At 39.2% G+C, this 16,872-nt stretch overlaps 1 protein-coding gene across 1 annotated transcript in view; it reads right to left on the reverse strand.

Annotated features, from left to right (window-relative positions):
- Window positions 1–16,872, reverse strand: part of SND1 (staphylococcal nuclease and tudor domain containing 1) — a 484,576-nt gene that overhangs the window by 175,269 nt on the left and 292,435 nt on the right. Inside the window, exon 15 of the mRNA XM_036759444.1 lies at window positions 10,711–10,852. Coding sequence (XP_036615339.1) covers window positions 10,711–10,852 — 142 coding nt within the window. The remainder of the gene's footprint in view (window positions 1–10,710; window positions 10,853–16,872) is intronic.

The following is a 16,872-nucleotide window of genomic DNA, read 5'->3' on the forward strand; positions in this document are numbered from 1 at the left end:
AAATCTCTTCCAGGTAAAGAGGATTACAGAAGGGTGAACAAAACAAGGCTCCTACTGCCAGAGACCTTACCATCTAGTAGGGCAGAGGAGAAATAGAACTATGTAGAATATAAGAAAAAATGTTATGATACAATGCACAGATATATAAAATGCTATAGGAAGTTGGATGCATGCTGGGTTGCGGATACTTCAATGAGGACAAGTATTTTATCTGGGATTTGAAGGATAAATAGGAATTAAACAGATTGGCTGGAGATATTATATTTGAAGGTCCCAGAGTGAAGAAAAATCCAGAGATGGGAAAGTACAGAGCATGTCTCCAGAACACCAAGCAGACTAGCCTGACTGGAACTTGGGAGTATGTAAAAGCAAACAGTCAGAGATATGGCTGGAAAGGTATACTAAAGTGTACCTTTGAAAGACTGAATGTCAGGTTAAGGAAGTTGGATTTTATTCAGCAAAAAATATGAAATCATTTTTTTAAAAGGGTAGGATATGATCAAAGGAAGATTAATCTGGTAGTGACTTGGTAGATGAATTGTATAGACGGACAGCCTGGAGGCAGGGAGGCTAGTTTGGAGGCCACTGCAATAGTATAATTAAGGTTTGAAGTTAAAAGGGCAGGGTAAGTTGCAACAGAGAAAAGTGCAAAGACGTGAGAAACTGTGGGGACAGAAATAACAGGATTTGAAAAGAGAATCTGAAATCAAAGATGGCTCTGAGTTTTCTAGCTGAACTAATGCACAAGATGCTAATACCTCTGGCAGAAATGGGGAAATCAGGAAGGGAGGTTAGCCACCTTTTTGAATACATTTTTTTTTAAATTTAAATTTATTTATTTAACATATTTGGTTTTCAGCACTGATTTTCACAACAGTTTGAGTTACAAATTTTCTCCCCATTTCTACCCTCCCCCCCACTCCAAGATGGCTTATATTCTGGTTGCCCTGTTCCCCAGTCAGCCCTCCCCTCTATCACCCCCCTCCCCTCTCATCCCCTTTTCCCTTCCTTTCTTGTAGGGCAAGATACATTTCTACGCCCCATTGCCTGTGTATCTTATTTTTTAGTTGCATGCAAAAACTTTTTTTGTTTTTGAACATCTGATTTTAAAACTTTTTTTGAGTTCCAAATTCTCTCCCCTCTTCCCTTCCCACCCACCCTCCCTAAGAAGTCGAGCAATTCAACCTAGGCCACACATGTATCATTATGTATAACCCTTCCACAATACTCATGTTGTGAAAGGCTAACTACATTTTGCTCCTTCCCAACCCATCCCGCTTTATTGAATTTTCTCCCTTGACCCTGTCCCCTTTCCAAAGTGTTTCTTTTGATTACCTCCACCCCCATCTGCCCTCCCCTCCATCATTCCCCCCCCCTTTTATTTTTTTTTTATCTTCCTCCCTCTTCTTTCCTGTGGGGTAAGATACCCAACTGAGTATGTATGGTATTCCCCCTCAGGCCAAATCTGATGAGAGCAAGGTTCACTCATTCCCCCCTCACCTGCCCTCTCCCCTCCTCCCACAGAACTGCTTCCCCTTGCCACCTTTACGTGAGATAATCCACCCCATTCTATCTCTCCCTATCTCCCTCTCTCAGTATGTTGCTCTCTCATCCCTTAATTTCATTTTATTTCTTTTAGATATCTTTCCTTCATCTTCAACTCACCCTGTGTCTGCTCTCTCTCTTTTATATATATATATAGATATATATATATACACACACACACATAAACACATATATATATACATATACACATACATACACGTACATACATATACACCTAGATATATACATACATACACATTCACTTATATATATATATATACATAAACATATATATATATATATATATATATGCGCATATTCCCTTCAACTACCCTAATACTGAGGTCTCATGAATCATACACATCATCTTTCCATGTAGGAATGTAAACAAAACAGTTCAACTTTAGTAAGTCCCTTGCAATTTCCGTTTCTTGATTACCTTTTCATGCTTCTCTTGATTCTTGTGTTTGAAAGTCAAATTTTCTATTCAGTTCTGGTCTTTTCACTGAGAAAGCTTGAAAGTCCTCTATTTTATTGAAAGTCCATATTTTGCCTTGGAACATGATACTCAGTTTTGCTGGGTAGGTGATTCTAGGTTTTAATCCTAGCTCCATTGACCTCCGGAATATCGCATTCCAAGCCCTTCGATCTCTTAATGTAGAAGCTGCCAGATCTTGGGTTATTCTGATTGGGATTCCACAATACTCAAATTGTTTCTTTCTGGCTGCTTGCAGTATTTTCTCCTTGATCTGGGAGCTCTGGAATTTGGCGACAATATTCCTAGGAGATTTCTTTTTGGGATCTATTTGAGGAGGCGATCGATGGATTCTTTCAATTTCTATTTTGCCCTGTGGCTCTAGAATATCAGGGCAGTTCTCCTTGATAATTTCCTGAAAGATGGTATCTAGGCTCTTTTTTTGATCATGGCTTTCAGGTAGTCCAATAATTTTTAAATTATCTCTCCTGGATCTATTTTCCAGGTCAGTGGTTTTTCCAAGGAGATATTTCACATTGTCTTCCATTTTTTCATTCCTTTGGTTCTGTTTTATAATATCCTGATTTCTCATAAAGTCACTAGCTTCCACTTGCTCCAATCTAATTTTTAAAGTAGTATTTTCTTCAGTGGTCTTTTGGACCTCCTTTTCCATTTTGCTAATTCTGCCTTTCAAGGCATTCTTCTCCTCATTGGCTTTTTGGAGCTCTTTTGCCATTTGAGTTAGTCTGTTTTTTAAGGTGTTGTTTTCTTCAGTGTATTTTTCAGTATTTTTTTGGGTCTCCTTTAGCAAGTCATTGACCTGTTTTTCATAGTTTTCTCGCATCCTTCTCATTTCTCTTCCCAATTTTTCCTCTACTTCTCTAATTTGCTTTTCCAAATCCTTTTTGAGTTCTTCCATGGCCTGGGGCCAGTTCATGTTTTTCTTGGAGGCTTTTGTTGTAGGCTCTATGACTTTGTTGTCTTCTTTAGGCTGTATGTTTTGGTCTTCTTTGTCACCAAAGAAAGAATCCAAAGTCTGAGACTGAATCTGGGTGGGTTTTCGCTGCCTGGCCATATTCCCAACCAACTAACTTGACCCTTGAGTTTTTCAGTGGGGTATGACTGCTTGTTGACTAACGAGTTCTATGTTCCACGTTTTGGGGGGAGGTGCCAGCTCTGTCAGACCCGCACTACTCGTTCCCCAAGAACCCCCAGTCCAGACTGGGCTTAGATCTTCAGCAGGATGTTGCACTCCTCCTTTGATCCGCCACTTAATTCCTCCCACCAGGTGGGCCTGGAGCCGGAAGTAACAACAGCTGTAGCTGCCCCACCTCCGCTGCCCCCGGGGCTGGAAGCCGAACCGCGAACTCCTTCCACTCCCGCAGCTTTTCCCACTAACCTTCTCCGAAGTCTTTGGTGTTTGTGGGTTGAGGGGTCTGGTAACTGCTGCAGCTCACATATTCAGGGCGCTAGGGCCCCCTCCGCCCGGCTTCTGGTCTGGATGGTCCACGCCGCTCAGGCTGGGCTCTGCTCTGCTCCACTCCGTTCCTAGCTCCCAGCTCCGTGTGGAATAGACCTCACCCAGAGACCATCCAGGCTGTCCTGGGCTGGAGCCCTGCTTCCCTCTGCTGTTCTGTGGGTTCTGCCGTTCTAGAATTGGTTCAGAGCCATTTTTTATAGATTTTTGGAGGGACTCGGGTATGGAGCTAAATCTAGCTGCTTTTTGAATACATTTGGTTTGCAGGATCCAGCTTGGAAAATGCTGCCCCTAAGCCATCAAAAGAACTTCCTAAACTGTGGCTCCAGTATGAATGATGATTCCCAAGAGGCAGACATACTTCAAAAGGGCACAGTTACAAGAGACTTTACTGTCAATGGATCAGTGTTTTACCATGTGACTGGAGGGTTAAGTGATTTCTTCTTACTGCACCTCAGTTTCTCTTTCTTTTCAAAAGACATAATAAATGTGCCATTTGTGAAGATGAACTAAAACTGAATGACCTTTATTCTAATTAAGGGAAATGGAGGGAACCCATTAAATTTTGGGGGGTGGGGTGAGGAGGAGGAGAGATGCTTTTATACAAATGTAGGCTGCCCGATGGTTTTGGCTTCCCTGCTAATGCAGGATAAGAACTGGATGTGATTGTGTCCTAGACTGAAATAAATATGCATGGGAAGAGGCCAGAGCAGCGAGACCTTGAATAGCTTTGGCTACGACTGCAAAAGGTCGATTCTTCACCAATCAAACCAAAGGCAGGTGCTCAGAGGACTGAAGGGCAAGAGCTCAGGAGGCACAGACCTGCTAGGTACAGCTAACTTTTCCCACCTGCTTTCCCATCTGATCACTCCACACACAGGGGTGCAGGGACTGTGACAGAGAAGCCACCTGGTTCAGGCCACCTGCTACTCCATCAAGCTGTGGGCCTACCTGCCCAAAAAGAGTTCACAAGAAGATGGACAATGAGGAAAGAATCACTTCCCTCCAGCTTAGAGTGAGGCTCCTTATTACTTAACCAATTCCCCCATGAGCCTGAACTCCACCAACCTATATGTTCCTACCCAGAAGCTCGCTGCAGTCATATACTGACTCCCAGGTCATGCTTCCCTTCCCTTTCCTGCTCCCCCAAGGGCTTCAACATAACTTCAATCTTGCTCATCACCAATAACCTTTGTCCTCAACATAAAGCTGAGACCCCTCCCAAACACTCTGGTTTTCCATTATGTCGACCTCTAAACTTCCATGAGCTACAAAATTTCCCCTCAGCTCATAGTGGTATGGTTATACTTTTGATCTCAACATCACTCCAAACTGTACTACTTCCATGATCAAGAATTCTGAAGCTCTTCTTGCTCTCCTCTCCCACCATCTCTTCACATGGTTCACTTCTAAACTTGACTCCTTACTCCATTACTTCTCTGGCCTCCTGTTACTTCCTAAACAATCCTGACCCTGCTGTAAACCAGTTCATCCCCGAAATGCTCACCATCTCTGAATGTCATTCATAGCTTGCCAAACTCCAATCCTCAGGTAATTCCCACTATCTGTCTCCTCTGCTTCTACTTAGTTCTGCTGAAAACCAAGTGAAGTTATACAGCTCTGCCAAACTAGCTCCACTAGGCTACCCAGTGGTTCTTTTATTCTGGCCTGACTCAGTCATATTCCCCACCATATTTGTTTCAAACGTCCTATTCTTGCTGCAAGTCCCCTACACAGTGGTGTCAAACTTAAATAGGGGTCCTAAATTTACTTAGAATACCACAAGTTAACATTATTCTGTGTAATATTTTTATTCTGTTAAACATTTCCCAATTACATTTTAATCTGGTTGGGAATTTTGCCTGAGTTTGACACTTCTTTACTAAGAAAATAGAGATCATCTATACTGAGCTCCCTCTTCTCCCCTATTTTAAACCTCAAAATGTCTCTACTGTTCCCCATTCTCTCTTTCCTTCCTTTCCTCCTCTCTGAGGAAGAGGTGACTTTTATTCTTGTCACAGATAACCTGTCGACTTGTGCCCTACATCCCATTCTTTATCATTTTCTTGAGAACCACACATAAATACACACACACTTCTCTCTCTCTCAAACACACACACATATTCAGTCTTTCCTTGTCGCCTGGTTCATGCTCTGCTGATTACAAACATAGCTGGGCCTCCCTCCCTCATCCTCAAAAAACCTTCACCCATCATTCTCTTCCCTTTGGTAGCCAAACTCCGAGATATGTTCCTACACATTTGCCTCCACTAAGTGCCTCCAACTCATTTCTCCACCTGTGAAATTAGGCTTACAACCCCAACACCTGACAAAATGGTCTTATATTTATGTTGTGGGGGGAGGGAGGTGTATAGCCACCCACCCAGAGTGGTTTGGTTATACTTTTGATCTCAACATCACTCCAAACTGTACTACTTCCATGATGCAGAATTCTGAAGCTCTTCTTGATCTCCTATCCCCCTATCTCGTCACATGGTTCACTTCTAAACTTGACTACTTTTAGTGGGTGTCTATACACATACTCTCGTGTATATGTACATATATATGTGTATATTATCTATACACACACAAAGTAGGCAAAGACAAGGGAGGGCACTATTTGTTTGATCCTTCTTCAGTCTCTTTTGCTGAGTTGTCATCTGTTTCTATGTGAAAAGCTCTGAACTAGGCAAGGGCATCTCCCCCCTTCTATCCTGGGTCCAATTCTCTCCTGTCTACATCTTGTCTTGCTGACTTCATAATTCCTCAATGGTTCATTTACTACCTCAATGAAGGCAGTTCAGTAATCCATACATCCAGGTCTAATTTCTCTAGAGAATTGTAGTCTCACATCACTCCCTGACTGTACTGTCAGCACCTCAAACACAATATATCCAAAATGGATTTTGTTATCTTTCCCGCTATAGTTACCTACCTCTCCCCTACAAATGTCTTTTTCTGCTGAGGACAAACTGTTCTTCTAGTCATCCCAGGCTCACAAACTTGGAGCTGTTTATGGAGTCTCCTTTGCCCTTCACTTAAAATCACTGTCCAGGTTTTGTCAATTCTGCTTCATCATCTTTCACATCTGTTGCCATCTGTCCCCTCATGTAGCCACAATTCTTGTTAGGCTCTCATCTCCTCCAATCTGTATACTGTGACAGACTTCTAATGGCTTCCCGTCTCTTTTCTCTTTTTTATACTTTCCACAAAATTGCAAAATAAATAATATTACAAAAACACGGATCTAATCATGCCATTTCCCTGTTCAAGAAGCTTCAGTGACTCAACTGCCTGAAGGATAACAGAAAATTCCTCTGGCTGGCATTTCAAAACACCCCTAATCTGGCCCCAGTGTGATTTCTTACACTGTCCCTTAAGGAACTCTACAATCCAGCCAAACAATATGAGCTTTTCTTGAGCCTGCCATTCCATTTCTAGTTTCTATGCCTTGGCATATAGTGCTGCCCATGCCTGGAAGAGAATTTCTCTTTAGCTTTGTCTCAGAGCTCCCTCCAAGACTCACATTAGATGCCAGCTTCTATAGGAAATTAATCTGGAACCCCTTGGGTTGAGGGCTCCCTAACTCCTCCAAATTAGCCTCCATTTACTTTATATGTTTTCATGTTATATCTCCCAGTAGAAGGAATGTGAACTCCTTGATGGAAGGGACTATTTTTTGTTTTTTTCTTTGTATCCATTGAACCCAATAACGTCTACAGATAGTATATACATAGTACATGTTTTACAAATGTTGACTCAAAGAAAATGCAACATGCAGGGAACTGCTTCACTCAACAATCCTGACTGACTACACACACAGAGAGAACTCTATGATTTCTATGGCCAAAGAAATCTGTCCAAAAAGAAGTCATCACCCAGGACCCTTAAGTGGAAGACCCAGTAGAGCAGTCAAAATCTAAAACTATACCAAGAGAGTGTCCCGGTGAGCCTGTTATATAAATTGCCTACAAGAGTTCTGCCACATCCTGCACTGTAGGTGCAACTACAAAGCAAAGAAAGAGGTGCCCAAATCCTCTAATCATCTGGCTTTGATGCACACAAGCAAAATGCCTAGGTTTACAAATTTTGGAAAATTCCTTTTAAAATCTTTTCAAATATGAAATGATCAAGTGTGAAAACTAATTAACAAACAGTGGATCTGTGTTCTTAGGCAGGAGAATCTGACAGAGATTGGGGAAGGAAAATGAGGAAGGAAAAAACAGCTACCTGCTGGCAGTTTCAGAGATATTCCCCTCCTGGTGCCTTGTGTAGCGGAGTTATCACTGGGAACAAGAACATTGCTTAAACACATTCACAGTTTCATAGAAGAGACAAGTCCAGGAGGAAAAATGTTCTGCCCATTTAGTTATTAATTCTCCAGTATGATTTTCTAATCCACAAACTCCACAAACAGACAGGGAGTACAGACACAGCTATTTGGTAACTAGGGCTTTGCCACAAATATCACAGCCAGTCATTATGGTTTCCTTTATTTAGATGTTATACTCATGTCGAGGTTTAGCCAAGGAAGAAAAGAAGTGAGAAGCTGCTTTTATGACAAGGAATTAAAGCATGAGGCTATTAATTCTCTGTTGGTCTCTACAAAGACAAACTCAACTCAGCTCCTCAGCTTATCCTAGAAACCCACCAATCAGATCATGATGGATATGAAGTAGGCAACAGGGACAACCCAAATCTTGTTTGTTCTTCAGAGCCCGTGGGCCACACGGCAAGGAAGTGGGTTCCACAGCAACCCAAAGAGACTTCTTGCTCCAAAAAGCAGAAGCCTTTCCAAGAAGTCAAAGTAGAAAGCCTACACATCCTGCCCACAAGGACTGCTAGTCAGCATTTAGAATGGCCTCTTGATTTACAGATACTGACAAGAAAGTCTTTGCTCTTTTCTTCCATGGCATATAGTCATGGCAGCTAGGGAGACTTGTACCTCTGCTACTTATGCCTATGAAGACTGGAATACCATGGAGATCCATCACAGTTTTCTGAGATATTGGAATTCACATAATATATAAGCACATTGTGTGGCTGGATAGGAAAAAAACTTTAAATGCTAATTATGAGTTTGCATGTGTTGTTTTCTTCAAAATAGAAGTTACTCAAAGAAATGTCTTTTGGGTTGGAATAATTACTTATAAAGTACAAATACCATGTGCTTTCTGATGCAAAGTTAAGCCAAGTTATCATGGTATGCTACCCTAGCCTGGGAAAGAAAGGTAAAAGGGTATCATAATTTTGCTGGATCTGTGAATTGGGCCAGCTTTATTCAGCTGCTTTTTTTGTATTTGGATTCCCTCTTCATCATTTTCTTTCCCACACAGACCTAAGAGTAGCCAAGTTTCTCCAGAGAGAAACTCCAGAAACCAAAGTCTAGCTCCCCAGCAAGGTCTGCAGTCTTTCCTCCTCTTTCTTTAAGAGCAGGAACTCAGTGCAGGGTCTTACAACAATTAATCACTCAAAGGAATACCAAGCAGCATACTGAACATTAACCTTTTACGGGCTCTATGAGAGGATCTAGACCACAAATGACAAAGGGCAGTGGCTATGTGCTTCAATTCTGTAGTCCTCAACAAGTCATTTATTTCCCATAACTCAACCTATTTACTGAGGTTTGAGAAGAGGACACAATTTGCTTACCCATAGCCTCAGGAAGGCATATTTACTGAGAAGAAATGGATACATGCCTCTTGGGAAAACAAGGGAATCACACGGGGGGATAACAAGTGGCATCTTCATTTTTCTCCCCATAAAAGTAAATTCTTTTCAAGAAGTTAATAAAGTTTTGAGGAAGCCTGGACAGCAAATAATAAGTAAGACAAGTACGCCTCTTAAGTGTTCAAAGATGGATGAAGAAAAGGGAGGGAGGCAAAATGATGGTTTTTCCCTTATAGACGACAGCCTCTGTGAAATACTTATTGTAAATAAATAACTTTATTATTTTCCAGCAGAGGAGAAATGAAACAATTTGCTCCTTGAGTGCATAAATGGAAATTGCTCAAAGTGCATGATTCATAGTCTTGCTGGCTTGGGACATATTACACTTCTATAAAACACAGCTGAAGAGAGACACATATGCAGTGACAAAAGACAGGCAGGTTTTCCCTTCCAATATCAACTTTAGTACGAAAGAGGACTACTGTAGTCGAAACTATAGTAGAAACAAAGGGAATGTCAGGCACAAGGTTTCACAAAAAGTTTGGGACTAAGGACACCTGAAAACAATTAGGTTCTTCACAAGTGTTCTGAGCCTTTCCCATATAAATAAGATGGCAGGGGAGGAACTTCAAGCAGATAGTACCACCCTGGAGAAGCTTCTCAAATAGCCTGTCAGTAATTTCCCACAATAGTCCTATTCCAAAGCCTCACCATACCACAGAAGGGTGATCATTCCTGGGTTTTTGCAGATTACACCAGCTGAACACAAGCAGCGTCTACCAAGTAGAAAAGGCTTTTAGACAGAAGGCTGGCAATAGACTTTAAGTGCAATAGTTAAGGCCTGGCCTAGCTTTATTAGGAAAAGTTCACTACCAGGTTGGCTTTAGGTTTGTGAATTTTTCAGTCATAGTAAATCTCCAAAATCACTTAGGAAGTTATACAGCAATTGGGATCTGCATTGATAGCATACCAACAATGAGATCATGGATTTTTAACGTACTGAAGTATTTACTGGCAATATGAATTTGGAGTTCTCTTCACTCAGTTGTGTGTTGGGTGCTGCCATTAAGTTGTCTACCCCTCATTTTCTAGAGTAGTGAGAAAGAGGAAGAAGAAAGGTAAATCACCTGCACAAAGTTCAGAGCACACTGCCAAAGAAGCAGTGATGTTAGCAAATAAACCCAGAAAGCTTGGCTTTCTGTCCTGTTAGCTCTGGAAGGAGATAAGGAATGGATTTCATTACACTCTCCAAATATCAAAGAATTCTGCTTCAAGAGACGACATACACAATGCCAATTATTGGTTTGCAGGTTGTAGAGGCAAAGGTGAGACAGCGGAAACCAAAAAGAGCCATGTACATCCCTTTAGAAAAAAATGATACTTTTGTTCCTCATAGATCCAAGAATCATTTCAATTTCTGAGCCTCAATTGCCAGTTAGAAATAATGGATTCTTCATGGGCCCCAGCTTATTTAGAAGGAACGAAAATACTACCAGCATAGATGAAAAGAGGACAAGTACTTGGGAAAATACATGGAACTTACCTGCAAGTAGGAAGGTAATGAGGCAGGTTTCCTTTGGCAAGTAGAGTTTGAGGCGAGAACCACTGAAAACATATTCCACCACAGCTTCAGAACGACCAGCTCGCTGGAGGAAAGGCAGGAACTGCTTGGCTTTCTGGGTATCCTATTGAGGAGAAAGTATAAAAAGAGTCATTCATAAGATGATGGCACCATTTTCTTCCTGGGTCTTAGGACCAAGGCACAACTGAAAAGCAGAACCTAGGAACATATTGATAATCAAGAATTCCAGACCATATGACTTGAATATGAGGCAATTAATGTTCTATTTTTATTAGTACTAAGTACAACCAATTTGTAGGGACAAAAATGTCCATCTTTAACAGTACTGGCACTCCTGCCCATAAGAATTCTTTCTATGTATCACTCTTCTTTCCCAACAAGTGACTCTCAGAGCCCTTTCACTACTTGCTCAGAAAACAATTCTGGCTCATTTTTTCCCTTCGAATATATTATATAAGATTCAAAGCTCACTACATGTGGTAAAACCACAATACTCAAAGCTCTATATAAATAAACTGATAACCTTTGATCATATAATAATTTTCTCTCTTTGAAAATGTCTAGAGTTCAGACAAGACTTAGGAACATAATTGAAGTTGGTAAGGTACTAAAGCCAAGGAAAAACTGTGATAGCTTCACAAACATCACTAAAGCTAACACAGGAAACAATATTAATACAACATTGAGATCTGTATCATATACATTGCCTCTGGGCCCATTGGACTTTTCCAGGCAGTAGCAAATTCTTTCAATGATGGAGACAAAAATTCCAATTGTGTAGTTTGCTTAATCTTAGAAATTATACTTGAGCTCACCACTAGGCACACACTTCAGCAAAATTTACAATGTGGGATCATATTAAAACTCACATTCTCTGCTTTAAACCCCTTTTTTATTTTCTCTAAATTGTTTAATCCTAAATCTCAAGGCAATTAAACTATAGTGATATTTTAAATAAGTACTATTACTCTGAAGATATCTGAAGAAGTATAGACTATATGTTTACAATTAAGAGGATTTTGTTAAGCAGACATTCTTTGGAAACACCACAGGTAACATACCAGATAGCAGTAAAACACTTTCTTTCTTTTGCCACACTTAGTATTAATCATATATTAACTACAAACTCTGTACGAGGGCAGAAGGTTCTCCACATTTTTCTGACTCCAATGACACAACTAATCTATGCTGCTGCAATCTCTTACTTTCAATCTTTGCTCCTAGCAACAGGGCTATTATAACTAAATTAATGCATATTAGATAATGAAAATTTAACAAGCCATCAAGTAGTTGAGAGTATTCATAGCAGCTAAGGAGATACAAAGGTGCCTTGGAGCCACACGTATCTAGAGAAGCAAGTGAAGTAGGCAGGGATCAAAACAATATTTACAGTAATAGGATTCATCGTCTCTTCAAATAGAGGACTACAGAAAAGAGAGACAATAATCTATCTACTCAAAGCTTTTCCATCATCACCTTTTATTAAAAATAAGGTAATATACAGCTTAGTTTGGTTGAAGTTCCTCCCATACACAATTGAGTACAACATGTTGTTGTTCAGCTATTTCAGCTGCGTCTGACTCTTCATGATCCTTCTCAAGGTTTTATTGGCTAAGATACCAGAGTGGTTTGCCATTTCCCTTTCCAGCTCATTTTATAGATGAGAAAACTCAGGCAAACAGGGTTAAGTGACTTGCTCAGGGTCACACAGTTACTACGTGTCAAGAGGCCAGATCTGAATTGAAGTCTTCCTGGCTCCAGCCACAGCACTCTATCTACTGTGCCACCTAGCTGCCCCCAAGGACAACATACATACAAACAAATGCCCACAAATGTATATATGCAAATGCTTCACCTGTAGTTGGAAAAAGCCAAGAATACCAAAGTATGACAAATATTACAGGGCATAAAATACTAGAGATATTAAAACCCTTTTGACATCAAAATTTAGGACACCATATTCCTAAGTTGGACCTTCTAATTCAATAATACATTCTTGGACTAAATACATCACATTACAAGTTCAGTGAATGACTCTAAAATGAAAGTCTGGCCCCAAAGCAAAAGAAGCATGTATTTTTACACCCACCCTCAAGAAACACTAGATACCTTCTAGATTTAGCTAGAAAGTAAGCTAATAAAAAGTCCGAGCCAACCAACAATGTAGCCATTTATTGCAGCATTCTTGATTTTAAAAATGAACTGTAAGGGATGGATCTACTTGCTATAGCCAACCTCTCTTTCCCTTGGCTAAGCCACTAGTCTAGTTCATCAAAGGGCCCACCTGCTCAGACTCTGAAACAGGGGAAAGCAATGGGAGCTCAATGCTGCAGTGTTTAAAAATTTTTTTAAAATTTTTAGAAAATCAATAGGATGTTCTTAGCTGCCTCCCAAAACTCAACCCACAGAGCAACAGCTTCTGCTCCACAAAGGACATATGGGGGGCAGCACAGGGAATCTGAAGTTCCATTTTTTAAGGCAAAGGTTAGAAATGAATGCTGGTTGCGACAACTACAAGCTGAAAGCCAATTTTAAAAGCCTTCTTCCAAAACCAGTGATATTTATACTCAGAAGCCAAAAGTTCAGAGGAAAAAAATGAATCTCCTGATGGACTCTTCAGGGAAGCAAACCCATACCTAGAAAATGGACCATCCATTAAGTGACAAGCCAGAGATGGAAAAATAGTTCCAGGTAACTATACCTAGATCTTTGTCCTTAGCTAAATTCTATTCTGCATCATTCACAATGTGATTACAAAGTAGTTCCAAAATGGAAGTTGTAAAAAACATACAAATATGAAGCTTTAAATTTAAATCTTTTTAAGTTTAAATAAATGAATAAGTTTAAATCTCTTTCCAAGAGAAGAAAGGGCATATACTATTGGGTAGAGAAGAGACAGTGAGAGAAGGATCCTAACAACATTCCAGTGACTGTTTTTGACTTGAAAAAGAGCATAGCTTGTCTTGGCAAGAATGATACAATGATCATATAGGCCTGATTTTAGTAAAGTAGAAGCTGTCTTCAATCTCAATATTAGCCATCACAGGAGAGTCTTTTAGAGTCTTTAAATATAACCCTGGAGCTTCCTTTTTCTTCCAACATGCACTTTTCTGTTGTCCTAAAAGTACAAAGAAATGAAGCCAAAATTCTTTTCCTCTAACTTTAGTTTCATAGTATATCAAATGCAAAGTTGAGTAAGGCAGAATGACAAGTTCCCTCAGGTGACACAGAACTTACCCACAAATCATCTCAGTCTACTCAAGATAGAAGTGGAAATTGTTTACTCTGGGAATACTGATTTTATTACTGTAAAATTGACTTTGAACACTGTTAAATGGTTTGCCCTCCAGAGGTACTGTGTAGTTCCAGAAATGTGTTTCTATTCTTTATGTTCCTTTCTAATATTCTGACTATTGTTGTGAAAAAGCTTCAGTTGTTTAATGAAGTTTTAAAGTCTAAAGAGTGCCGTTAAAAAGATACTGTTTCAAAAAAGAGTAGATGAAGATCTGGAATTAGAAACCATAGCATCTTCTTTTTCCTTCCTATTGTCATCAGATATTTTACTAAAATAACTTTTGCTTCTTGGATAATCCAGGGAAATGATTCAGTAGAGAATAATGAAACTTAATATTACTACAGAACTTTATATTTCCGATGAATTTCTCAAGAGAACTCTAGCAAGATGGCAGAATGGTCAAAGCTAAATCCAAGTGTGTTAGGGTGGTTGAAACAATAAAAAAAAAGTGTCAAATTTTTAAAAAGAAAAATGAGGGAAAGAAATTTCACAGGATAAAGCACCCTTGTAAAATAGAAAGCCTAAAGAAGTGAATAAATAAAACACAACCCACACAGGAGAGGCCCCAATACAGGAAACAAATACTACAGGGTAGAAGGAGAAATCTGTACAAAGAACAGACTGTAACAACAACTACACTTGCAGAAAAGAGAATGGCCTGCAAGAACCTTAAGAATCTTTTAAAATCACAATAAGAGATATAAAGAAAGATATGTCCCCAGTTGAGAAATGGTCAAAGGATATGAACAGGCAGTTTTCAGAGGAAGAAATTAAAGATATCTATAGTCATATGAAAAAATGCTCTAAATCACTATTGATTAGAGAAATGCAAATCAAAACAACTCTTAGGTACCACATCTCTCCTGTCAGATTGGCTAACATGACAAAACAGGAAAATGATTGATAAATGCTGGAGAGGATGTGTGAGAATTGTAACATTGTAACATTGTTGGTGGAGTTGTGAACTGATCCAACCACTCTGTAGACCAATATGGAACTATGCCCAAAAGGCCATAAAAATGTGCATACCCTTTGACCCAGCAATACCACTTCTAGGGCTATATTCCAAGGAGATCGTACAAGTGGGAAACGGACCAGTATGTTCAAAAACATTTATAGCAGCTCTTTTTGTGGTGGCAAAAAACTGGAAATCAAGGGGATGCCCATCAATTGGGGAATGACTAAACAAACTGCTGTATATGAATGTAATGGAATACTACTGTGCTATAAGAAATGAAGAGCAGACGGACTTCATTATAACCTGGAAAGACTTATATGAACTGATGCTGAGTGAGGGGAGCAGAACCAGGAGATCATTATACATGATTACAGACTCACAGTATCTGTAAGGATTAACTTTGATAGACTTGGCTCTTCTCATCAATGCAAGGTTCAAAGACAGCTCCAAAAGACTCATGATGGAAAAAGCTATTTACATCCAGAGAAAGAATTAGATAGTCTGAATGCAGATTGAGGCAAACTATTTGATCTCTTTTTTTCCTTCTTTTTTGATTTCATTTCTTCTTTCTCATGATTCATTCCATTGGTTATGATTCTTCTTCACAACTTGACTATAATATAAATAAGTTTGATGCAAAGGTATATGTAGAACCTATGTCGGATTACATGCCATATTGGCAGTTTGGGGGGAGAGGTGGGAAAATGTGGAACTCAAAAACTTGTGGAACTGTTGGTTTAGTTGTAAACTAAAAAAAAATAAATAAATAAAAGATATGGCATTGATAAGACTGGAAATAACATTTCTGAAAGATTGTAACTGCAATGGCAATTTTTTTTTCTGATTCGTTATCCATGTTCCATTTTGAACTGTTAGTATGCCAAGATCCAATCTTGGGCATTATTCTCTTCTCTCTGTATCCCCAAAGTAGAATGCCAGATCCATGAGGGCAGGGACTATTTCACTTTTAAATTTATATCCATAGCACAGGCTATGGGGAAAAAAAAAAACAAAAACAAAAACTTGTTAACTGACTGCCAAACTCATCAGCTCTAATTAGTTCATTAATTATTATTTTTAATGTTTACATTTTTCTACATTTCTAATTCATCAGTTCTCTGCCAAGAGGTAGAATGGATACTTTGTCACTAGTATTCTGAAATCTTTCAAAACTGTCTTCCTTTCTATTATTGTGGTCAATGCATAAAATGTTCTCCTGGTTCTGCATCAGTTCACAAGTCTTTCCAGCTTTTTCTGAATCTATAATATTCTTCATTTCCTGAAGTGTAATTTCTTACAGCTGTGTATTTAGACATTTTCCAGCTGATTGTGATCCTTCTGTTGCCAGGTCTTTGATAAAACAAAAAGTGCTACCATAAGCATTTGTGTACATGTGCACCCTTTTACAAAGTTTTTGACCTCTTTAAGGATATATGTCTAGCAAAGGTTTGATTTGGTCAAGTTGGTTCCAATTCTAAATCTACAGTCCTTTGAGTTTTATAAATATAACATGCCACCAAAATCTAAAAAAAAAAAAAAAGTATCAATAGACATAAAAGAGGCTCTTGACAAAATACATTTATTTCTATTAAAAACACTAAAAAGCATGAGGAAAAAACTGGACCTTTCTCTAACATAGCAAATAGTGTCTACTTCAGATCCTGAGTCATTATTCTAAGTAAAGAAGAAATACTTGAGGCCTTGCCAAAAAGATCAGTACTAAAGCAAGAATTTCCACTATTGCTACTATTATTTGATATAGTGCTAGAGCAATAAGAGAAAAAAGAAAATAAGGGAATAAGCATTGATAAAGAGGAAACACAATTATCACTTTTTGAAAATAACATGATTTACTTAGAAAACTATATTC

This window comes from Trichosurus vulpecula, chromosome 5 (genome assembly GCF_011100635.1).
Source record: "Trichosurus vulpecula isolate mTriVul1 chromosome 5, mTriVul1.pri, whole genome shotgun sequence".
Taxonomy (NCBI): Eukaryota; Metazoa; Chordata; class Mammalia; order Diprotodontia; family Phalangeridae; genus Trichosurus; species Trichosurus vulpecula.